Source organism: Oculina patagonica, chromosome 13 (assembly GCF_052425735.1).
Source record: "Oculina patagonica isolate OP01 chromosome 13, crgOcupat, whole genome shotgun sequence".
In the NCBI taxonomy this organism is placed as follows: domain Eukaryota; kingdom Metazoa; phylum Cnidaria; class Anthozoa; order Scleractinia; family Oculinidae; genus Oculina; species Oculina patagonica.
Window position 1 is genome coordinate 10696632 of NC_135770.1, and position 24842 is coordinate 10721473.

At 39.0% G+C, this 24842-nt stretch overlaps 4 protein-coding genes across 9 annotated transcripts; 2 read left to right on the top strand and 2 right to left on the bottom strand.

Annotated features, from left to right (window-relative positions):
• Positions 1–265: 265 nt before the first annotated feature.
• Positions 266–5371, bottom strand: LOC144637203 (uncharacterized). The gene is made up of 6 exons (XM_078496335.1): positions 5117–5371; positions 4031–4117; positions 3821–3889; positions 3098–3109; positions 2008–2175; positions 266–956 (listed from the first exon to the last, which is right to left on the bottom strand). Exons 1-5 carry the CDS (start codon positions 5252–5254, stop codon positions 2050–2052), a joined length of 432 nt encoding a protein of 143 aa, XP_078352461.1. The 5' UTR covers positions 5255–5371; the 3' UTR covers positions 266–956; positions 2008–2049.
• LOC144637201 (uncharacterized) lies at positions 5338–9197 on the top strand. The gene is made up of 2 exons (XM_078496334.1): positions 5338–5597; positions 8869–9197. The coding sequence occupies exons 1-2, from the start codon at positions 5364–5366 to the stop codon at positions 8989–8991; spliced, it is 357 nt and encodes a 118-aa protein (XP_078352460.1). The 5' UTR covers positions 5338–5363; the 3' UTR covers positions 8992–9197.
• A 1110-nt stretch (positions 9198–10307) lies between these two features.
• On the top strand, positions 10308–15383 carry LOC144635761 (uncharacterized). Of its 3 annotated transcripts, none has more exons than XM_078494844.1 (2): positions 10308–10625; positions 13332–15383. In XM_078494844.1, the coding sequence occupies exon 2, from the start codon at positions 13341–13343 to the stop codon at positions 14742–14744; it is 1404 nt and encodes a 467-aa protein (XP_078350970.1). In that variant the 5' UTR covers positions 10308–10625; positions 13332–13340; the 3' UTR covers positions 14745–15383. The 3 variants fall into 3 exon arrangements, with proteins under 3 accessions (XP_078350970.1, XP_078350969.1, XP_078350971.1); XM_078494843.1 differs by lacking the exon at positions 10308–10625 and adding an exon at positions 11093–11207; XM_078494845.1 differs by lacking the exon at positions 10308–10625 and adding an exon at positions 11363–11478.
• Positions 15384–17055: 1672 nt separating this feature from the next.
• On the bottom strand, positions 17056–21624 carry LOC144635736 (serine protease 23-like). Of its 4 annotated transcripts, none has more exons than XM_078494819.1 (3): positions 21513–21624; positions 19222–20037; positions 17056–18509 (listed from the first exon to the last, which is right to left on the bottom strand). In XM_078494819.1, exons 2-3 carry the CDS (start codon positions 19971–19973, stop codon positions 18080–18082), a joined length of 1182 nt encoding a protein of 393 aa, XP_078350945.1. In that variant the 5' UTR covers positions 19974–20037; positions 21513–21624; the 3' UTR covers positions 17056–18079. The 4 variants fall into 4 exon arrangements, with proteins under 4 accessions (XP_078350945.1, XP_078350944.1, XP_078350946.1 ...); XM_078494818.1 differs by lacking the exon at positions 21513–21624 and adding an exon at positions 20763–21067; XM_078494820.1 differs by lacking the exon at positions 21513–21624 and adding an exon at positions 20670–20753.
• Between the last annotated feature and the right edge of the window lie 3218 nt (positions 21625–24842).

Sequence of the window (24842 nt, forward strand, 5' to 3'; positions counted from 1 at the left end):
TTAGGGGATTTAAAAATAAACATAATTATATTGTGATAATTATTTCCTTTTGTGTTCAAGTTTCGTTCTTCAAACTTCAGCTTCAGTGTGAGATCACAAGAACTAAAGCCCTGGCCGAAAGGTAAAGCAAGTGGACGCAAGTAGTCGTAAGTTGAACTTATGTACAGGATTTGTACAGCCTACGGAGCCCAGTTAGTGCCACCATCGATATTTCACTACTGTTATTTACTTTCCCGACTTTTTGATCGACCATAAAGTTTTTACCCGATTTTTTCTCGACATTTTTCTCGACTTTTTTGCCGACTTTTTTTTAAAAAAAAAAAACATTTCAGTGCTACTGCGAGTGCTGCGATTTCAGTACCTGAAGTAAACGGCAAGACTTATTACGTTGACTTCCGTTGGATGGCCAAAGGGTAAAAACGTTGCATAGACAAGCGGTCAAATATTTTTTATCTCGACCAAAGTGAACGAGCGTCATCGCAAGCCAACGCAAGTGGGCGCAAGTTGAAAATTTACGTTTACGGACGTCTCTATTGACCAGGGAATGGTATCTGGACAGGGAACAGGCATTTTCTTTTAAAATAACACACCTAGCTGCGTGTGTGTAGAGCGTATAACGACGTATAAATGCCAAATAAATGGCACTTTGACCGCAGGTTATTTAAACAATGTCCTGCAGCAAAACGCAGACCCCTAAGTTGACAGCATTGGGCTGGTTATTGGGGTTCTTCGAGCCATCTTGTGCTAAATTGTCCAAACTTGCAAAGCCAGATCATTTTATTGCAAGGTGCGCGCACATTGCAGAGGCTGAATCTTTGAATCCTTATCTTCAGGATGTGAAAGTGAAGGAGACTCAGAGTCAAATGCTCTAAGACACACCTCGAGTTAGTCACTGCCGTACTTGAGTCATTAACTGCAAGCAACCAAATCTAGAACGTCTTCCAATTTAGTATTCACTGAAAATGAACAAACGTGATAACAGTTACAACGTGCTTTCCACTACTTCTGATCATCATAAACATTTCACTCCAATTTTATACCCATAGGGGGCACACTGTTCAAACCGTTTTCGTAACAAGGAATTTTCACCACTTCCTTTGGAATCACTCTTAAAATAATGATAAAGCCCCTGGTAAGGACTGAGTTTCTTGGGCTTCATGGGAAAGGGCTTGTGCAACCCGCATGTCAGGCACTTCTGGGGGGAGAGGAGGGGTGTGCACAAAGAGATATACTTTATAATCACGCTCGTTTTCAGAATGGCAAGTTTTCGCATTCCTCGATTTCTTTAAAACAAATTTTTGAAAGGAAAGCACCCTTCCGTCTAAAGTTAAGCCTTAAATATTACACTGGCCTTTTTCCTGTCACGGTTTGAATTGTTTCTTTGCATATTTCTACTCATCTTTTGTAAACACTAGTTAAGTGAAAATCTCTTATTATTAATAACTTAACTTGGGAACCCAGGACCGTACCGAGAGAATGTCAGCGATTGATCTTTCTTCGGAAGGGACCTTGCTGTCATGTATGCATTTTCTGAATCCAGTGCCAAAACCGAAGGCTAACATTTTCCCAGTCAGCAGCCCCAATGCTTAGTTTCCAATTAAGATACAGGGCCCAGTTGTTCAAAGGGTCGATAATGCTATCCACCAGATTAATCACTATCCAGTGGATAATTCCTAACAAAACATACTACGCTATCAACCGGATAGTGATTTATCCGGTGGGTAGCGCTATACACCCTATAAACAACTGGGGCCAGCCATGTAGCATGGAGTAGCTAAGAGTATTGCTACAAAAACATATAGAAAAAAAAAAGCTAGTCCAATGCAGGTAGCCCTGAGCATTTTGTAGGTTGACCCCGGCTAACAGTTAGCCAGTACTCGTTTATATGTCAGTACATGTACCCCGGCTGTTGTTTGAGGCCAGACCACCCAAGCCATAGTCCATCACCATCACTGAGGTTACAGGAACAGTAATTTGTATGTATCAGTTATTTGTAGTAAAAATTACCTTTAGTGGACAGCATTCAGCTGTCGGGTGAATAATGTTGTATCAGCTGGCTGGCTTGTCCAATATGGCAACAGGCGCAAGGATTCTGTTTTTATTAGTTTCCACTATTTGTCCATTCATGATCATTTCATCCAAGATCATGTGCACTTTGTCCAGATTGAACATTATCTTCAAGAAGGTCAAAAGTCAAGGAAGCAATCATGTTTTTTTATACCTACCACCGTTCACTGTTACAAAACAAGCAGAGCAAGGACATTCACTTATGGAACCCTTCCTTAATGCTAAGAAAAACCATGTGTCTGTGGCGCATCTAGGGAAGGGGGCCCAGGCCCCCCTTATTTTTAGAACAAATAGAAGCCCAAAGGGCCGAGAAAATTTTTTTTCAAGAGCGCCCCCCTCCCCACTCCCTTATTCTTGGGTTGGCTGTTCGGGCCCTCCCTTACCTGAAGGTCTGGATCCGCCACTGTGTTTAGATAATCAGTTGTCGTTCTTTTTAATAATCTACCTGCATTAATTAAACAAGCTACATTGATTTCCATTTTTAAGAACCATATAATCAGTCTTAAGACTTAACTTTAGAGGCATTAGGTTTTGTTTTTTTTTTTTGTTTGTTATTAAATTTTGGGGCGGTTTCTTATGAATATGCGTATGCAACTTGGTTCCCATATTCTTCTAATTGTTTAAAATTATTTTGATTGATCTTTGTTACTTTTTAAGTGCTCTTTTTATCTGCCTTTTATTTAAGTCCTTGTACATACCATAAATATTTTTATTATGTAGTCACAATTTACGCAGGGCCCTGTTGATGCCACTTAGTGCTTAGTGCCCAATGAGCAAGTAACATAAGATTATTTTTTCTTTGTTTGTTGTTGTTGTTTTTTTGGCACGTTAAATAAGGCCACTGAAAAAAGCCCTCAGGCTAATTAACACACAATGGCTCCAATGGCTCCACAATGGCACATTTGTTTATATGAAATTGCAGAACAACAAGCCGAACCATCTCAATATGCATGGGATAAGTGCCCACTAAAAAAGGAGGTACCATCCTTTGAACAAGCCAGTACTTTACACAACAAACTGCTAAGGATACATCCAATTCACACTGCAAAAAAATGAAAGAAGTACGACAAATTGTTTTTTTATAATGATTTTTTTTTTTCAAATTAAAAAGTAATCTAGTGACAGTATGGCCTGCTTTCAGGGGTTAAAATTATTTTTTGAGGTTATGTACCACTTACCAGGGTGTTAAAATCTAAAAATAACCACCATTTGTAAATGTATTTTTAGAGTAAAAATCTTCATTCAAGCTTGTGGGTCATGAAGCAACTAGGAGTTTGTCTACTCCCCCTTGGATGGGACAAAAGTCCATCATAGGGTATTCCCCCAGTGCTGAATTTGCTGGAATTCAATTTTACGCACATGTGTGGAGAGAGGCAATGTGGGAAGAATATTTACTGCCTTGCCCTTCCGATATTAATACTGTGTTGGCAGACCAGACCAATCAAGCATGAAAACAAATGGTATCTTGAAGGGGTCAGTAAAAAATATTGAGCCATTACTGCACAGATTGGTCTCCTTTATATAAAAATAAAGGGTTTAATTCAACTTTTATATGAGATCCACCCCTCCCCCCAGAGGGAACCTTCCCTATCAGTCTAAATGTTTTTTAAAAATTTGTTCCTTTTGAGAGTGAAAAGAAATTCTGGCCTATTATGCTATTCTCAGACCTATTTTGGGAAACTAATGATCAACCTCATCACTTTTATATGGGAGTCTCCCCACCCTTAGTGATTCAGTATAAATCAAAACTCACCACACTAGAAAAATAACGATCCAAAGTTTCCACAAGGATATGAATGAACTCCAGTATTGATAATTCATTCTGAAGACAAACAGTCATGCAGCATTGATGTCAGAATTATAAGATACTGAAGTTTGCGTATAGATTGTTCAAAGTAAAACAAGTCGCAGCTAAGGCAGCCAGCTAACATCATGTACTACAAAAAGAGAAAAAGTAACTTGCCTCATCTGAATCGACACCAACAATAAACAACAGTGAGGCATATCTTCTGTAAATGACTTTGAAATTCTTGAATTCTATAAAAGGACACTGAAAAAACAACAAAGGGAGTAGTATGATGGAGAATATATATGCTAATTCCTTGTTATACACAAACCGAACACAATGGTATGAAGTAATGTGATTTAATGCAAACATTATGTATTGATCAGTCAATTCCAATACCGCCCATCCCCCCCCCCCCCCCCCCCGGGCATACCCAGGGCATTTGACTTGAGATTAGCTCTGTAAAGCCAGGAATTTGACGCAAAACTTCGCCCACCCGGTGGGGCATTTGACCATCGATGAAACAATGGTCAGCAGTCACATGCAAAAGCATTTCAACATCCGTTCATTCACTGCAACTACAAATGTTCACAGTACTCATGCTATTCCATGATTCCACCTCTGTTTTTTGTTACGGTATCCTTTTTTACCTTAATCGAAAAACATTTAACTGTGGATTTGTTGTCAGAGGACAATTCTTCACGTTTTTAATATCTACAAGCTCAAGGTATTTTCAAGAAACCCTTCCCAGATAACGTATTAGCAGAGCTACACGAAGCGAAAGTAAACATTGATGTTTTCGTCGTCTTGTTGTATTTTTTTCATTTTGTCTTAAAACCCGAAAAGTGTGCGGAATTTGACGCTCTGTGAAGCCCTGACTGGTGGGGCATTTGACCGTCGAAACTGCCAACATAGCGGGGAATTTGACCAAAATTTTTCGACAAAAGTCAAATATATACCCGGGTGTTTGCCCGGGGGGGGGGGGGGGGGCATGAGCGGTTTTGGAATTGACTGATACATTATCTAGAGAAATTCCTCAGGAATTTTGAGTTTTTTGAGGACATTAACCGAGAAAATATCACCATTTTTATGATCAAGACGATTATTCAAAAATTATTTTTCTTTTTAATAGTGTCGACACCTCCATCTGCAAGCTTACAGCGACTGGAAGACTTTGTTATTTAATTAAGTGCTAGATTATTGTAATTATGTGTGGATCTCCTGACGCTGAAATATTAAAATTGATATTAAGGTATCAAATACCTGATCGTCGCTTCTTGCCAAGCATTTTCGCGTTATTTCAGCCTCCATATTCGTCCTCTCTTCAAGTTCCAAGTGTTCATAGTATTGAGAAAGTCGAGTATGTCCTTGCTTGTTAACAAGGAGTAGAAATTTCAACATTATAACACCTTTTTGAAATCAACTTCTTTCACTTTCAAGCGCTCAGGAAAAATATTGCCAGGCGTTACTTTCTCCATACACATGAAAACGAGGCGCCAAAACAATCAAGATGGCGACGCATCCGGAACCTAGAGGCAGTTTGAGCGAAACTGACTCCCTCGAAATACTTCAATCAGACCACCAGGATGATCTTTACAGCTATAAAGAATGCAAACAGATTGGGAAAAGCTTTTTGAATGACTTGAAACAATCCATAAGAGTCGAATATTTACCAAAAATAGAAGAGCCCAGTGTTAAAGCGACGAAATACCTCGAGGAAACACAAGTTTTGCAACTGTTAGAAGTAAGCTTTAAGGTTATCTTAACTACATCTCGCCCATATGTCTACTTTTTACTTTTTTTTACTTTTTGAACGATTTGTTTTTGATGTCTTGATTAATGAAATATATCAAAATGTAAGTTTTATTAATAGTAAACTTCAGTAATTAGATTTATTTATATTTAATATTTAGCAATTCAATTATTGGATGAGGCAGAGTATTATGCAGATCGAGGAGGGTGTTATCCGCCGAAGCCGAATAATTCTTCATATCATACAAAAGCCGAATTCAATAATTGTTTTATTATTCATTCAAAATATTTCCAGAGCTCCAAATGCGCAAAATGAATTTAAGGTATCAGTGTACCCCAAAATTGACCATTTTTAAGAAAAATATATTTTGGTATTTTCAGGTAGATCTCATTAAGACCTTTCATTCAAAAAAAAGAGCATGGAAAAAGATTGACTCTACACAAAGTTATGAACGAAAAACTTTTCTTGCCATTAATTATTTGATATTGTTAGCTGTCAACAGGTTGTCTAAAGAAGCGCGGCGATCTACCGTTGCGTGATTTTATATCACAGTTCTTGCAATTGGTTTTGGACGAGATGCTTTGGGTGTTTTTCGCTGACAAAATGCATAGTTTTTCAGACGTGAAAGAAGAAACATTTTCCCATTCCTTTCTCATGTTCAAAGAATGGTGCAATAACAGAAAAAGACAAAAGATTTGGCAGATGCACTAGTAGATAGCGACAGCGAATTATTTTTCGCCGCTTGAAGCGGTAACAACGGTAACGCCACAACCCGGCATCACGACCAGTTCCTCGGCTTACTTGGGACTCCACGTTTTTGTTGTTTTAGATTTAACATGTCTAAAACTGTTGCACTAAGACGAAAATTGTTATAAAGCGAGCGGTAGAAATAAAATTATGCAACAGACTGTTTCCGACCAGAAGCAGCATTTGACACCGCTTTGAACAAGTTCTATTGTTAAAGTAAAATGAACCTTCATTCTATCGCTCAACGCATGATCATTTTCACACGTCTTGTATAATTAATCTCATTAAAGCGGAAGCACGCCTCAAAATACATTTTCTTTCGTATCTCGTAAACAAAGTTTCGAAGAGAGAGGTGCACATTTTAAGTTCGTTTTCAATGGGGTTTCAACAATTTTCGCTGAAATTTGGTAAGAATGTTGCCCGATAATTGAGCAACAAAACTATGTCGGCGAATTTTAACTTTTTTCTTCTTTCAAAAGTTATGGCTGTTTAAACGCAGACAATAGTTTTTCCTTACACTCTTAAAGTTTATCTGCGTGTCAAAAACAAACCAGACAAGTAATCAATATTCCCCGACACAGTTTCTTAGAGAAATGTGTGAAGAACACATAGCGATGCTAATTGCTTTTTCCCACTCAAATTTGTTCGGAAACGAACCCGATTTATGAGCCTCGGTACTTTTGGAAATAACACGCTCTTTTTGGATAACATTAATATTTTTACTTAAAATATTCTCCGTAATCTACAATTCCTAAGCTTTCAGAAAATATAATGTACTTTGTTGGGGTTTGCGTTAATTACCAGACGGTAAGGCAGCTCCAACGCATGATGGTCATTTGGGGTACACTGATACCTTATAGGGTTTTGACAATATACAACAACTTTCGCTTCAAAATTTAATTTAAACTTCAAAACTTGGTTACCTTCATAAAAATTTCTTGTTCTTTATTATGTCGATATTTAGCAGTTGCTTGAAGTGTCTAGGGAAGCTAAATCTGACTACACAAACTGAAAGTGACGCTTTCAAAAACAGGTTAACATCGTTCTTGCTTACTTCAATGTAAAACCTCTCCAAGTCCTCCGCTGTGGCTGCTTCAGAAATTTGTTTTTCTAAAAGATAAGCTTTGAAAATCATTTGACTGGCTTTCATTGCCTTTTTTATGTTGAAACTGTCCTTGTCTTCTAATAATTTGGTAATTTTCTGGTCGTCGTACTGCACAAATCTCGCTATTTTCCCCTTTTTTAAGTCGTTCTGCACCATAGCAGTTGTCGTGTAACATGGGAACGAGGTTGCGATCGGTTAATGCTGTGGGAACGAGGTTGCCATCAGTTAATTTTTGATGTAGGACATTGACGTTATTTTCGTATAATAGAACCTTCTTCCAAATTTAGTCGGTGCTAGCCAGTTAGGCTGCTGGAATTAACCGAAATTGGCCAGTATGGGCCACTAGGCTCGAAGCAGACTTACCTACCTTACCTGAAAGCCAATTGCAATCAGAAACGGGGAATATTTTGAATGAGTAAAAATATAAAATAACTCAGATACTACGCACGCTCTGATTGGTCAAATTGGTCATAAAACCAATGTACTATTGCACTGGTAAATTCTCACTTCCGTCCCGACATGGCCGCACTACACTCGATTACACATAAGCACGAAGAATTAACTTAGTTTAATGTCTTCTTTTGGTCTATCTGATTGTTAAAATGGAGGATATGACTCTCATTGTGAAAATTTACCAAGGGTGGATCAGGGCCATTCCAAAAAAATTTCACCCCGCCCCCAATTGACGAATTCTTTTAAGAGGTCTAAAAATATGTTGGCACCTTTGATTCTTTCTGAGGGGGTAAGTAAAAAATGAGCAAGAAGTGGACTTTTTTGATGGGGGCATCATGTCGGCACTTTGATCTTTTCTTTTTAGGGGGTAAATTTTGACTTACTTTGTCAACAGGGGGGATGTGGATATAAAATAGAATGGCCCTCACAAAAATTAATCTTTCCGCCCACCACAGCTGGAGTGAAGGAACTAGAAAAAAAAGGCAGAACCAAAACTGGTGTTATATATATTTCTAAAAAAGTCCTTGCATAGAGCTTAGAGCACTTAATTGTTAAAAGCACTCAAATTTGTCAACATTAAATATAAATTACAGCTGTGAAATGAAAAAAAGCTTAAGTGTATAATTAATAGATACACTGTAAGACAAACCTGTAACACGTTAAATAACATCATTATCATACACATTTTACCCAGGATGTCAGATCAAAGTTACGCAATACATAGCTACAGCATGGACATTTTAATTTATTTCATTTTCAATGCAATTGAATGTGACCGGTCAACATGACCGGCAAGACGAAAGGTTGACCAATCAACTCCCCAATCAGTCCGGGCATTGTCTGTTGATCGGCCATTATTAAGAGCCCTGCTAGGGGGTGTCTAAGTTTTTGCATCAAATGTTCATCTGAGGAAAACAAATGCCAAAGCTAATGTCTTCTTTATATTTTTTTTTTCAGGACTTAATTGCCAAGCTTGTCTTTAAGAGGCCAGAAAAACCAATAGACTTTCTAGTAAAAGAAATGGAAGAATTGAAGAGAAAAGGAACAGAAAAAAACAAAGAAGACATAACACCTTGCTGAAAAATCAATATATGAGATTTATAAAAATGTCCGCAAAGGACTTTAAACAAACAAGAAAAGTTAGTCAACATGGGTGTGACATTATGACATTATTTTTTGATAATTTTTTACAAAGATTTAAAAATAAATGAGTTTGGAAATTTGTAAAACAAAGTTGGGAACGAGTGTCCTATGAGAATAAATTAATTTAATATTGGATTAATCAATTTTGTTGCAAATCATGTATTGTTTGTATAAAACTGTTTTAGAGGTTTACAACAATGTAAAGTTAATAATTCTGTACCTGGTTTGAATACTTTTTTGCTTTGATATTTCCTTTGTGCTGCCATGTTTGTTTTTGCAAAGCTTGATAGGGGATTATGACATCACTGCATGGTCATTAGTTGCTGTTTGGTTTAGAGCTGCATTATCATTTCCAGCTAGTGTTAAATCCCCTTCGCAGTTATTGTTTTGTGCCGGAGGGAGGGAGCGTTGCATAACGAGCCCAAACATTGGCTGCAAAGGAGACTAGTGTTCATACAGTACAATAACCATTAGAAAACAAATAAAAGGAAAAAGATCCCCAAAAGACAGGAAATGTAGTATGGTGTATATCAGGGGGTGGGGGTACTACTCCCTCATATAGGCTATTTAGGTCTGTGCCATGGGATAGCTAGGGTATGGTTTCAGCCCATACAAGGGTACCCCTTTTGCCCCTTTTGACATTGTGATTCTGGTGTGATCTTCCTTTGATAGGGCTTAAAATTACAGTGCATAAACATCCAGCTAAAGGAAAAAGATATTGTTTCTTAAAACTGAATAACCCATTAAACTTTCGATGTCACAGAACAGAAATAAAGGTGGGCTTTTCACAAAATCCGGGTATCAATTGCCCATTTTCTACCCTTTAATATTTCTCCCCCTCCCCTCCCCTCTTAGCCCCCGAAAAGGAAAAAATGGTTACCCCTTTTTAAAAATGTTTGCATTCAAATTCTGTGCAGGTACATCGAGCAATAGCTAGCAATGAAATAGGATGAGAGTTAAGAGTTGAAGCTGTGCTAGCAGAATCCTGAGAGACCTGAGATATATTGCATGACGAGCCCATTATTATTTATACTTATTACACAACGACAAGAACGCCTTGCTAATCTTTTCAATTTAGTATATAAAGAGGTCGCTAGACGAGTGCAAACGTGACCCTGTTTGCATAACGATCGAGAGTAATCCATATCGACACAGTCCTTCGACAGATGACATGTTCGCAAAACCTCTCAACTGCACATTTTCTTTTCTCTTTGACTTCTCTTTTTCGAACAATAGAGGCAAAAATTCATAACCACCCCCTTCCTTCGCCTGCTACGGAAGCTATAAAAATTCACAAAATATGGCGGGAATGCTTTGGCGGGATTTTAATAATCTCTTCCAAAGGTCGTATTGCGTAACGTACACAACACGTGATCACCGCAGTGTGTTTTGAAACACAATGTGATGATCGACATCGCTTACTAGACTGTGATGTCTGAACAAGTTACGAGTTTATCATGGAACTCCAGGGCCGTTAGTCCTTTCCATCATGATCCAAACAATTGCCACGCATCAAGGAGTCGCCATTAACAAAGATCCAGCCCTCGAGTTTACTCAGCAGTGAATGAACAGTGAGTAAAAAGCTTTGTTTGTTTTGAGTTTACTGCGATGGCGTTCTCTGTGATACATCACTGGTTACATTTACCGGTCCGGTCAAGACTGATTTCGTACGTGTACAGTATTTGATTTGATTGAGGTTAAGCTGGGTTATGATTATTATACCAGTGAACTGATTGATCGACTTGCCGCGGCGTGCAAATGGCATGTGATGAAGAGTTCGTTTAGCGGGATCGACCGGATGATGAATAACAGTTTAATAGCGCATAAACAATATTAAAACGAACGCAGCATCGATGAATATTAGCAATATACTTCGCCTTTTTTCCGCGGTTTGGAAAGTCTGTTTTCACTGTAATAGCCATAAATAGTTTTTATTTTACTGTGTTATGTAATCAATAACTGAACTCAAAACACAGCGAATCTGCCGGAACGAGCAAAGACAAATACTAGGCGAAATTCAGATAAAAATATCGTTCGAGTGGCATGATGCGGTATAAACTCGCAACTTCACTGTAACGCCAAATGCACCATATATTATCATCACCCAGATCTTTCCTCAGAATATGATTTCGTTCTTTAAGTCAAGATCAAAGGTAAATTATTTCTTAATTTAATCATTTACTCCTTATTGTTCCATTTGTTACTTCCTAAAATTCATGCCGAGCAGCAGTAAGATCACGTTAAAATCATGACAACTCAGTTGTGCACGCGCTTGTTGTAAATTTCGCCACCGCACATAGTTAAAATACGTCAGTGTGCTTCGATTTCTCTTCCGGTGAAAACTGGGTCCGACGAGAAATACTTGTTTCTTTGCGGTAAAACCTTCACAACATACGGATTGGCGATGCTTTATTGCATGTACAGGTAAATTCCCCTGAGGGAATATTTACAGTGTAGTACCATTACGATGTCGTAATAATGTTGATTTCATCTGCATATTGTCCATTATATTAGCAAGAACATTTTATCATTATATGCAGTGCCCCACGTTTATCGATTTTTTGTGCGGACGATTGAAATACTTGCGGTTTGTAAGATTTCCGGGTTTGAATCGGTTTGGAGGAATATACACCCACGTTTATAGGAATATCATAATTATTTTTATATTCTCTGATTAATCCTTTTCACATACTGTGCTAAAATTGCTGTTTTTATCGTCTGAATTTAATATTTTCCAAATGAGACGACGTGGCTCATCCAAATGGGCTAATAAATATTTCATTCCGTACATTTATATTTCTTTTAGTTTGTTTTATAAGATAATAAATGGAAGTTGTTATTAGAAATCAACCATTGGCGTTCGTAGCGAATCAACTTGTATGATTATAAGCTGTTCTTAAGGGCAATTATTAGTTTAAACATGTTTTTCCAAACAAATCACGGATTTTTTTCTTGTTTGCATAATTTTAATTTTGACAGTTCTGAGTGACGTTATGTAGCAAAACAAATAGATTAAGTTTATTTCCATGCTTTCCACTAATTAATTCAGTAGTTGCACCTTTAGTTAGGTCAGTTTCAAGTTAGTGAGCTAGATATTTTGATCAATGTGGTCAGGGTTTCATCTTTCCTCCCCTATGGGGAGCCGCGATGGCGCAGTGGTGAGAGCGCTCGCCTCCCACCAATGTGGTCCGGGTTCGATTCCGGCCCGGTGCCATATGTAGGTTGAGTTTGTTGTTGGTTCTCGTCCTTGCTCCGAGCGTTTTTCTCCGGGTTCTCCGGTTTTCCTCCCTCCACAAAAACCAACACTTCTAAATTCCAATTCGATCGGGAATCCGAGGGCCACAGGTTTGTCAGTCGAAGACTGTTACGTGCAACCCTCATAAAACAAAGTTGATTTTTTTCTTTTTTTTTTTATATATATATATATATCTAATCAACGATTTTTTTGTTTGCATAATTTAAATATTGACAGATTTGTGAGATGTTGCGTTGAATTTTATTACAAAAGGATAGGAAAACAAATAGATGTAAAGTTTATTTTCATGCCTTACGCTAATTTAGTAGTTGCTCTTTTTAGTCATGTTAGTTTTAAGTGAATGATAATTTCATCAGTGTGGTCAGGTTTTTCATTTTCCGTCTCTATCACATGTTATTATTTTCTCTTCAGATTCTTAAAAACACAAAGCAGGGGTATATCCAGGATCTTATTGTTTTGTTTTTTGTTTGTTTGTTTTTTTCGGGGGCAGGGGGTGGCAGTGTAAATACAAAACTACTGCCAGTGCTAGTCCCTAACGCATTTGAGAATAGAGCGGTTTTCACTTGAGTGTCGAAAGTAAATTGCGTTTTCTTTGGTTTTGCATTACTACGCTTAGTGATTGGCTTAAAAATCTCGCGCCACTTTCTCAGCCAATCAGAACTAAAGCCAAAACCAATCGTGACTCGCTAGCGCACGTTTTCCCGCGCTTCGTGCCAGCTACATGTATTTGCTTCGAGTTTTGATTGGTTCACTGGATTGTCTGTGTCCTTTGTGATTGGCCGGAGTAATTACTTTGGTTTTGCTTTTACGACACTCAATTGAAAACTGCTGTATGCTTTCCCTGACCAAAACAAGTACAATCTACTCATAGGGATTTCTATCCCTAGAGATAGGGAAGTCTTAAATATCGTCAGGATTTGGAGAACCTGGGTATCTCCAACCCTTCCCTTCTCTGCCCTCCCACTCACCCACCTTATTGTTGCTGAAACTCAAAACATGATGTTTCTGTTGTTCTTTTCAGTCAGCTGTAATGTACGTGGTGAATTCGTACCTCCATGTTCTAAAGAACATCGACTCCAGCTGGGGAGACTCGTCCAGCTCAACAGGCTCACGAAGCAGTACAAAGTCATCAAGACGAAGAAGGTCACGTACGTCTTCACGTTCATCGCACAACTCATGCAAAGGCAGCCATGCTTACGGGAGCAGCTCAGAGAGCGGGCTATACAGCGAGGAACTTGTCAATTCTGGTTACTATGGAGACGATGAGGTTGTCCGCTGTCGATGCCCAAAATGCCTCAGTGAAGCGCAAGCGAGAAAACCCAAGAATGACTTCGCGGCGGAATATGATATAATCAGTGTGGACTTGAGCGCGTGTTCAACGCCTAAAATAGAAATGCGCTACGTTCCTCCGATAAAACCGACAAATTTTGATGATTATATTATTATACCCTCGTCTAAAGAGGAATTCTTTGCTGGAAATCTAGCTCATAGCACTCCAATCCAACAGAAAAATACTGATGGCTTTGACGTTTGTATGGAGTCACCGATTGCGGCGTCGCACGTCAGCGTCAACGCTCAGAACACGCTCAATGTACACTGCTCGTGTAAGTTATTGGAGGAGGAGGACAGCGGAAGTACGTCACCAAAGCCCGCTGTTTTGCACCGAGTAGCGAGTAACGGCACCGGAAGTTGTTGGTGGAGAGAAAACATTCTGTGGCAGCTAAAACAGCGAAATGAAGCACAAACCAAACGCTTTTTACAACTTCAATCCAACACGCAAAGATGCCGCGCAAGAGTTAGAATCAATAGAGAACTCGCTGATTATTTGAATAAATGCGCTGAATTCCGGCCTCATTCGGAAGCTACGAGTAATAACGCCTTAATAAATATGGAAGTTGATCCTCTCGATAGATCTGAACTTGTTCTAGCGATAAGGAACCAAAAGACATCCAATGATGAAATGGAAGACGAAACACGTGTGCGATCGGACAGTATCGCGCATTTAGCAACCGCTTACCTCAAAAGACAGAGAACTTTGACGGAAGAAAAGATCACAGAGAGCGAAGAATCTTACTCTCCCGGATGCGCAAGACCCAGGATGAGCAGTCGCCCAGGAAAACGCGACAGGGTGCCCGGTAAAAAATGGCGGGAAAGCATTGTGAATCAGTTGGAGATGAGAAACTTTTTGGAATGCAAGTATTTCACGGACGCTTTAGCGCGCAGAACTATGTCTCAGTTGAGTATTACAGAAACTGTACCCTTACCCGGACCCGAGCGGGGTATGGACGAATATGACATCATCACAGATGATGAAGTAAGTAGCCTGGACTCCAGAAGTACTCTTATGAACTCGAATCATTCCACGTCACAATCGCAGGGTTACTACAGTTCACCTTTCAACGGTCGTTTCTTTAGGCGCGGCAAGCGGAAATAGGGTCCAGGCTCCGGTTGCAAAGGCCGACGAACAGATATCTTTTTTAGCACGACTTGAAGAAGAACTAAGTATTAATAGGGAGACATTCTTTATTCAGACCATGGTTGTACAAAGTCAGATGAACACTAATCTAAGGATTAGTAAAAGTTAACTGAGATTTTGTTCCTTGTTTTTGCACTAAATGCGTCACAAACGAATTTTAAAAAATATATAAATTGGCATTTACAGAAGTCAATTTGCCTCATTAATAAGTTAAATTATTTACAAATTCAAGAAATATGTCTGCCTTGGAATACATCAATCCGACTTTGAACAATTGGGCCCTGGCGTTTCTTCAAACCCGAATCGTTCCCAACCAAACTGATTAATTTTTCAACTTGGGCCCTTCACAACCATTTGATATCCATATAAATACATAACGTCGGGCAAGCAGTTTGGGTCGCAGTTTCTGAATCTAAACGATGTCAAAACAGAGAGCTATAAATGTTTAAGTAGATAATATATTAACTGTTTTATAGAAAGATGTCTGACAAAATGTATCGCTCGGCCTTAACATAACTTACTCTTCATTTGCGAGAGAACCTTAATATATTCTTAACTTGTAAAGAACTTTGAAACAAAGCGATTCATCCGAATAAACCAGCCACTATTTTGTGAATTCGTAGTACATGTACTAATTTATAATGGTCTGTAATTCCTATTCTAAAGGGTTTTTATTTTTAGGGGTATTGACATATAATTTATCGCAGACTGTGATGTAACTGCTTTATTTAACTACATTCAACAATCAGCTTATACGCAGTCAACTAGTGCCAAGTCTGCAACAAGAACTTTTGGAAATCGTTTTTGTACTATCGGTGTTGAAAATTTATTAATTTTTTTGGTCATCGCAAGCCTGCCCTAATCGAATATAAAAAAACATGATTTACTGGTCTGCAACGCAAGGTGGCGGAGCAGGGAGGGGTGGGGTTGGTGCGGGGCTCGAATAGCAGAGAATTCTCATCATTCCTTTCCGAATGATATTCCATAACGCCGGGTTTTTCATCTTCTTACCTTCTTTTCCGGGCAAAATATTTTTCGAGGTTTCTCTAGATTTGAATGCAGTTTAATGGCGCGATACAACATCGTTCGTATGCAACCTTGTAAGCAACGTGACCAATTGAATGCAACCTACACTACACGTGCACAAATCTGCCTCGCCTCCAGGCGTCCTCCTCCTTGGTCGTGCACGGCTCGCTTGGCGTTACCATCAACCCCTGCGCACCATGTTTTCCCGCCTTTCCCCCTAAAACCGCCTTAACCAATTAATGCAATCGGCGCCTGGGGACGAGGCAGTGCTCTAGTTTTGGTAACTGCCGGAGTTAGAATCGTTAATCTTGGCGGAAAATTCTTGTGAGTTCTTAAATATTGAGAGCTCAGTAGGAAAGAAATGACTAACCTACCGCGCTGTACATACTTTGTTGTTGCATGTTGTTTCACTACTGCTGTCGAAGTTGGGTTTCTGTTTATATAACAAAGATAACCTTTCCTGGGGTGCATGATAAACTTATTCAAGTTGTTGATAGACGGCTATAGTAGAGTCTCTATTTCTATAGATTAAGATTTTCGTAATGTCATTTTTTTAGAGCACCTCTTATTCGTTACTGTTTCGTTTGTAGCCAGTATAACTTCTTTCCAGGGTCTATTCTGCAAGCGTTCTAAAAAAACTCTACCTCGAAAAGAGATGTATTTTTTGCTTGTAACGAATACCATTACCACTATTGGAACAGTTCCATTGGCCAAGGTAATGTTGTGTTTTTCAAATTCTCTCGGATGTGAAATTAAACTTGGGAGTTTTCACATTCTATGGAAAACGCTTGATATTCAAAAGTAAATATATATCGAATTAGCCGTCAATCAAACAAAACATTCCAACTACTTTTAAAAAAGTTATGCTATGTAGAACATGATGCGCATAGGTATCTTGAATATGTTTTTCTATTTAATGACTTATTAACTATAACACTTTTCGGTCGTAAGACTGTATCGGGCTCAAAGCCCGCGGGCTCTTCGGTCAGCAGATGGTACGAGATTGCAGTCAAACGCAAAATTTCAATGTACTTCCGGTTTCTTTCCATTCAGACGAGACGAGGGAAAAAGCTTGTAGATAAAAATGATTAAATTTTCTATGCATGCTCGGTGTAAAAAGCTTGAAAGTAGAGGATTTAACAAAATGTGGGACATTTGACAACAACAGTTTTGGCGGGAATTGCTCGGATCAAGCTTTGATCGACAAAGAATGTTCAAATCAATACAAATCAAACTCAATAGACAAGCTAGGCGTTAAATAGCACAAAATTGTTATAACTTTATTGGGCCCTGTCTAAACGCAACAATTTGAAACTATGGCCTGAAGAAGGAAAAATCTTTTACAAAACGTAACTTTAATTTCTGGTAATCTGCACGCCGAGATATTTTTTCTCTTTTGCTGTCACTACACTGTCACGAAAAATGCTATAAACAGACACGACGATACGAATCTCTCTATGAATTTAAATGTATATTATACTGTTTACAGTAATATAGCCTGCCTTTCTCGTTTACCAAATGCGCACACAAAAACTACACAGACGCCTGCTACGCAGGTTAACAGTGATCAAAATTAGAAACCCTGCGCAGCGTAGGTGCTAAATTTATGAATGACAAAATAGGTAAATACTACGCTGTAGTCAAAATACTTTTCGCAACAGTGAAATTCTTTATATTATACAGATATTGTTTTATTACACTAAAGGCCTGTTTATAGGAAGAAAAGTTGTCCATTGTAGGGGGTCCATACCCAGAAACTCCGGGCGAAGAAATTTTTCATACGTTTCTTTATAAATAACCGCGAAACGTTTACACTAGAAATCACAAAGAATCAATTTTTGGCTAGGTTAGCAGAGACAATTTTTTCACGAAAACGTTCTGTAAAAAATGCTCGGAAGGGGGATAATCTCCCAATCAGAGATAAGTTTTCTCTCTATAAACAAGACCTTAAAAAGGTTTTGCGGTTTACAGTCTTTTTCGTTTGAAAACCCCTCCTTTCTCAACATTGCTAATAAAGCAGTTTCATAATGCGTATATTTAGGGCAGAAATATTTTTCTTCTCTCCCTTTCAAGATTGAAGAGTAAACTTCTCTCAAATAACTTTATGTTTTTCATAAGCGAAAAAATCACTTTGAAAAAACACCTCGTCACATCTTACATTGGCAAACATTAAATAACATCACCCACACGGCTTGTTGTAGGTGGATGGTAACTAACGTCAAGTTCCATCACGTCATGAAAAAGGCTCTTGGTTGCCATGACGACATTTAAAACATGTCTTGACACCGCGTGTCTCTGTTTCTCTCTCTGCGTTTTCTCGACTGTCGCTTCAATCTTCGCCGCCTTTCTTTCAAGAACTTCTTGCAGTTTTCTCCTCCCAGCTTGCGCATCCAAGTGCAAAGATGGTAGATGTCTCTCTCGTTGAATCGCAAAACGGCGTTGTAGTTGACACGGTAATGGCGCGTCCCCGTAAGGTAGCTGTAATATGAAGGGCGCACGTGCCCACTGCAGGTCGGTCCTGTAACCCTGTTTACAACTCGGTCACGGTTGCCTGAAAATACTCCAATTACATAGCGTTCAAATTTCTTGGTGCCTCGTATTTTGTGAAGTTCGTAGACACCAGCACCTGATGAACCCGCTGTGGCGTCACAGCAGTGGAAAAGCATGTTGGCTGTGAGGGTCTCAACACGACATGTCCTAAAATAAAATAACAACAGCAAGTTAGGCTAAGATAAAGATACCAGTAGCCGCTTAAACCAAGGGGGACAAAAGACGGGTCGGGGTTAGGATACTTATCCTCCCAACCCCACAACACTCCCCCCCCCCCCCCCCCTCCTCCAATTTGCTGGACTTTCTGGGACGTACTCTAAAAAAGATTCTTTAGATTTTGTGAGAAAGACGTGCAAAAACTTTACTTGCTCCAAATCGGTGAATAACAAGATAAAATCATATGTCGATGCATGTATCCAGTGACGGGTCTTTTGACAGGCTCGGAAGAATTATGCAGGTGAAAGTGCTTGTTTATAATTTCATAATTAAAGAGTACCTTCCGCTTTTCACGATGGTTCTGACACGCGACTCCGCCTTTTCCCCTCCCCATCCTCACACATGTAGGGGTGACCTAATGGTTAGCATGTAGCACGCTGGACCTGCAGATTGAGCGGTCCGGGTTCGAGCCCACACCGGGGTCACTGTTTTGTGTTCTTGGGCAAGACACGTAACTCTCATCCACCCAGGTGTATAAATGGGTGCGATGGACTAGCATCCCATCCAGGGTGAAGTAGAATACTCCTAGTCGCTTCATGCTTCTGAAACCGGGAAAAGCTCCGGCCTCCCTTACCTAAACATAACAGCCGGTACCAGGGATGATTTCTAAGGAGCCTATAAGCTCTTCATTTATTAAACAAACCTGTATAACATGGTGCCTTCATCTCTGTCCTCGTCAAATGCCGTCAAATGGATGGCTTTGTGGGCGCATGCCGTTTTATAGAAGAACGTTTTGCTCGGAGCAATGGGCAGGAAGCAGCGACTGTGGTTTTTGCTTAACTTGATGAGGGCGTAGTCATACCTCGTGGCAGTAGGATCGCTGCCATTCTTCCACAGCTTTGACATCTTGGTAGAACTGACAGCGTGCCATACTGTGGTACCGTTTTTCAACAGGAAGCCCACTCGTAGGCTTTTGTACCCATCTACGTAATGGCTTCCGTTATGAAGGCAATGGGCTGAAGTGAGAACGTGCTTAGGTGAGACCAGGACTCCAGAGCAGCCAGTAGATAGCATTACCGACGCTGAAAAGGGACATTTTTCGATGAAGTCTCGAGGTACCACGAGACGGTTGTCCGCTTTAAACACAACTCTCTTGGACCGGTGATTCACAGACTTGGATGCCGAATTTTGCTGCGACTTTGAGATTGTCGATTCGACATTTCCGAAGCTTGGATCGTCTCCGCCATGGCCTGCCTTGAATTTTAGACTTTGTGTTTTTTCCTTGCCATTTACGGACACCATTCTGCTATAGTCATCTAGAGAGTTGACGATGCTCTTGCCAAACGACTCTTTGTAGCGCCAAGTTCGGTCCGCTTGAATAGCTTCTTTAGACAGGCCAAAGACTATTGAAGCTTTCACTGCCATCACAATGAGAAATGCAAACGAAATCGCCATGTTATCACTTAGCAAAAGGGCGAATCTTGTTAAGACCTTCGACTTTATACACTCCGCAGGCAACCTGAAAACAATTAAAGATCAATGCATCAAATTCTACCAATATCGTAGCAACACCACTTTAACATGAATGATTCGTTAAAACTACATTATTACGGTTTTAGCTTCGTTGAACAGGAAGCTTTCTTCATATGGTAAACAGGCGCATTGAAAAGACCACAAAGGCATGTACAAATGCCCGCTAATCAGCTTTTGTTTCTGTATTGTTTTTCAAGACCTGTGTTATAAGCTCAGTTAATCATAAGGCCTCGCATAGTTTGAGTGGTTTTCTTTATAACCTCAAAACAAAACAAATACTTCAGAGTAAGATGCATGACTCATGAGAAATATGAAACTAGCTCGTCAGTCAGTATATACCGCGAAATTAAGTCGCGTGCCAGTACAAGTCACTAATGCATGATTCATTGATAAGGACCAAAATTTTAAGGCGTATAGTTTTACAGTATTACAATTATTTTAGCAATAACGCCAGATAAATAGATGTAAGACGATAAGATCAAATCTGAAAAGCTAGCAAGAAATTAGCACATCCCTCCTATTAAAAGAAATAAGAAATGAATACAAGGAATTAATGGAGAATAAATTTACGGAAGAAAATGAATAAAATGAGAAAAATATCATTGCAAGAAAACTAACCAGCAAATGACCAAAACTATTATCCAAAAATCAGAGTTTTACCCTCAAATTGTTACTCTAGTGATTTTTCTGCAAGAAGCCCGTGTAACTCACATGATTTCAAATCGTGGAGAGATTTTAAGAATTTTTTTGCCGTGTTGTAAGCCGGGTGCCTGCAGCGAGACATCATGTACAGACACAGTCAAAAAACACTTGAACAATTCACCCCCACGCTCTGAGCCGTCACTCAAATCTCCAGATTCTGTCGTGTTTTCTTCTTGTTTGCCGAGAAGTAAGAATATTTACGCGAACCCTGTGGCTCTCACCAGGAAAACAAACAAGCTGAAATCCAAATTTCCGGTGAAAAGCACGGAAAAACACCTCTTGCGCTCTTAAGGGTTGTCTGTGAGTATCCACAACCGGTGTTACATGGGCGAGAATGTAAACTTTGAAGTCGTTTCGAAATACTATCTCGTTTTTAACTGAATCACAAGCGAATATTGATTTGCCACTGCAAATAGAGGGGGGGGGTTAGATAAGAATTCGAAACTGTTGCGCTTATTTATATGCGACACATTTCAAACAAATCTAATTGCTGTATACGATTACTCGAATCTAAACACTCTTCTTTACACAAGAGCCATTCGCAATAAACATCAAGACTTTGTTTGTTCAACGCTACTTAAAAATCGTGCAATATTTACAGCAAGACGGATTAAAGGATTATAGACTGAGAGCATTTGAAAACACTGAGTATACTTCTGCACGGGCATATAGACAGTTTACACACGACATTTTAAGACATAAAGAGTAAAGCAAATTCATCGGTTCTTGTACACAAATACGAACAGAAGTAGTACATACCACGTATTATTAGAGAAGCGAGCTCGAGAGTCAAGTTGAACGGTGCACCCCACGAAAGATGTGCTCTCTGCAAGCTATCACAACTTGAATGTGCAACAAATGACACTTAAAAGGGTTTTAAAACCCACGGATCAAAGAACCACACAAAGTCACGCAAACTAACGCTCCGTTATTTAAAGCACAAACGTCACATAATTAGAAAATGCTGTAAAAAGCAGACATACAATTCCACGGGTGAATACAACGTTTTGTTGTCAGTAAGACTTTCTTTAATCGTAAGATTTATGAGTAAAAAAATTAACTCGCTGAAACGAATCACGTACTTTTCGGGTGGTCGGCGTTTCGCCTTTAACTGGCTTCCTGTGATTATTTCTGTTTGTTCATGTGGTGTAGCGAAACACGACCAGCTGAAAGTCTTGCGGTTTGCTTGTTAAGCTAAGGTTATCAATGAATTTTTCGACTGCATCTTGGAAGGTGATACTATAAAAATATCGGACTATATCCACCTCCCGGGCAGATACGGACACATAAGTGAGTCAAGACCGACCTAATTTTCCGTTCTTTTACAAAGAAATGTTGCCACTAAAATGATACAACTGAAAATGTATTCACAACGAAAACTGTTTTCATAATAAGCGTTTTTGTTTCCCACAAGATACTTTTGCTGACAGCTATGCTGAGCCGATGTCAGTAATGATTGCAGTCATAGAAGCCCTGGATGAATGACTAATTTCTCATTTAGTTGAAACGGCGGTCATTCTTGTCGTTTCAGCACCGCCACATGGCCACCTTAAATCTGTTTCAGGCATGCGTATTGACTCAATCGCCTAGTTAACACGGCACACGACCAAAAGCGTGAAAGCGTGATTTAATACATGGCGCGAAAATGTGATTTTTGTGAGTATCAAACGTGATTGGCCACACAGACTAAGCTACTAGGTAAATGCGTTGCCCTCATGAGATCGAGTTGGTTGGCTCGAATTATATCGAGAGGTTCAGGCTGGGATGGCCCTACGAAAACAACGAAATTTATGAAAATTACGTAAAATCGCTAACTCATTCAGTTGTCTTCAAAAGAAATCGTTGTAAACCATTTCATGTTGGCGTCAAGTTTGTACGTGTGTGCGTTTTATTATTATCTTCTTTTATCTTTTGATTGGTTGAGAGACCACTACGTCACTTACAAATCACTGTCTGCAAGACTGCAAATAATACTCTGCTCATGCGCATTACCGTTTAACAAATAGTATTCTGGTCGTGCGCAGTACAATTCATCTTTGAGAGAATTGCGGATCCTTGGCGGAAACCTTTGCAAGTATTAAAGGCAGCGTGCGCTTTTCATCTCTCTGTTAAAAGTGTACAATACAGAAAAAGTTTGAAAACAACTGAAGTTTAATGATAATTAAATGGATGAAATATTTTTTAAAGTAGGATACCTGAAATATCGTGATTTCTCAGTCTCGCAAATCGATTATTTGGCTTTGAAATACTTTTAACTTTCTTATCAAAACGTTGAAGGCAATCGTGATGGCTTTGTAGGCTCTTTGTGAGTGGTTCTCTTCACCCAGGTGAATAAATACATGCCTGTCGGCCATTGCTCTTGGCGAACTGACAGAAAGCTGTGGCGACACCTGCGATGGACAAGCATTCCATCTACGAGGAATAACAAGAATTTGAACTGTGTCGCTTAATACTAAGAAAAACGGAGCTAGCTTGGGCAGTTGAGGGCGACGTTTCATCGTGGAATTACTGAAATTTTAATAATCCGAGCCTTCAACTGAAGGTCAAACAGCTTGACTCTCCGTGGGTTCCTTTGGATAATTATGCTTTCAGCAAATACTGCTTTTGCTATCATTATACGTTTCACCAATTATGTTCCAAGAGCCGATTTTGATGTTGCGAAATTCAACTTGAAACAATCAAGCAAAGAGAAAATTTGACCAGAAAAATGACGAGCGGAAACGAGGCCTAAAATTTGAACAGAAAAATAAAAACAATTGTGTGTTTTCTTTTCTTTTTATGAAGCTTTTAACTTTTTTGCTATAAACTAGGATCTTTCAGCTTTGTGGACGAACCAAGAAGAATGAAAGGAAATATTTTTCTCGGCCACATTCCTCGATGGCGTCAAGTAAACAAAATGCACTCGATGCTTGGCGAAATAGTTTTCAAGTTTTCGATTAATCGGCAGGTTTTAAAATGGTTTACTCAGCACGGATGCTAAATATTAAATCTAATTAACACTGTAGCAGACTTTTACTTACCCGAGTCGCCATTTTTTTACTTTTGATATACCGTATATCAAACTGAAAAATTAAATTAACCGGATTATGCTTTCCAGATCAACTAGCGAACTTGTTAATTCATACTGATTTATCCTATAATTTTATAACAACCCGAACATTATTACTAGCACTAAAATGAGCTGTAGAATGACACTTAAGTTTTCCACTAAAAGCAAATTTGCCGGAAACTTTCATAAATAAAAATCAGTTTAATGTTCTCTACAGCATTTGTTAACCGTCGATGGTCATAAAAACAAAACGCATCAAAAAAAATATTTTTAAAATCCCTGATTTTGGTGTGTTTAGGGCAGTGCAAGCTTTAGAGGATAATCTTTTTCTTTCTTTACACGATTCCCAGGAATGCTGCTGATTAAATTTCGATGTGACTGAAATTATGCTCAATGCGCTTGGTATACCGTAAAAAAAAATGTATCAAAGAAGAGAAAAAAAAACTTTACAAAGCTTCTTAATCCAAAAAAGATTAAGAAAATCTCCTAGTAAAAATTCTAACTTAGTGATTTACAAAACAAGGAAATCACAGCTTACCCAGTTTATCTGCAATCCTTCCCGGCTACTTGACGAGTAAAAGAAGTGTACATTTATTGCTTGTTTTATAGTCAAGAGCCCATTATTAGTTTCCGGCTTGTTAATTGCGTGTTCCCGGCTATCTGTCTGGCTTAGTTTCTCCGCTTGTCAACGCGTGGTCAGTACATTCAATAGCAATTTAATTCCTGTGTCTGTGAAAATGCTCACCTTTCCAATTTCCGAAGTTTACACGCAAAGAGGGGGGCGGTTTCTGGGTACGTGACTATTTAAACTAATATAAGAGAAGATATGAGAAGATAAAAGAAAAACATAGGATAAAACAAGAGCAAATATTGAAAGGTTATTGAAAATGATTTTCAGCAACACATTTTCCTTTTGTAAACTAATTATAAAGATTTGAAACCTCTAATGAGTGTGGTTTTCGTGTTAGTCTTCTCGGCGACATCTGTTGACTACATCACAGGTGTTCTGCTTATTCACCGGGCAATAACAAAACGTACTT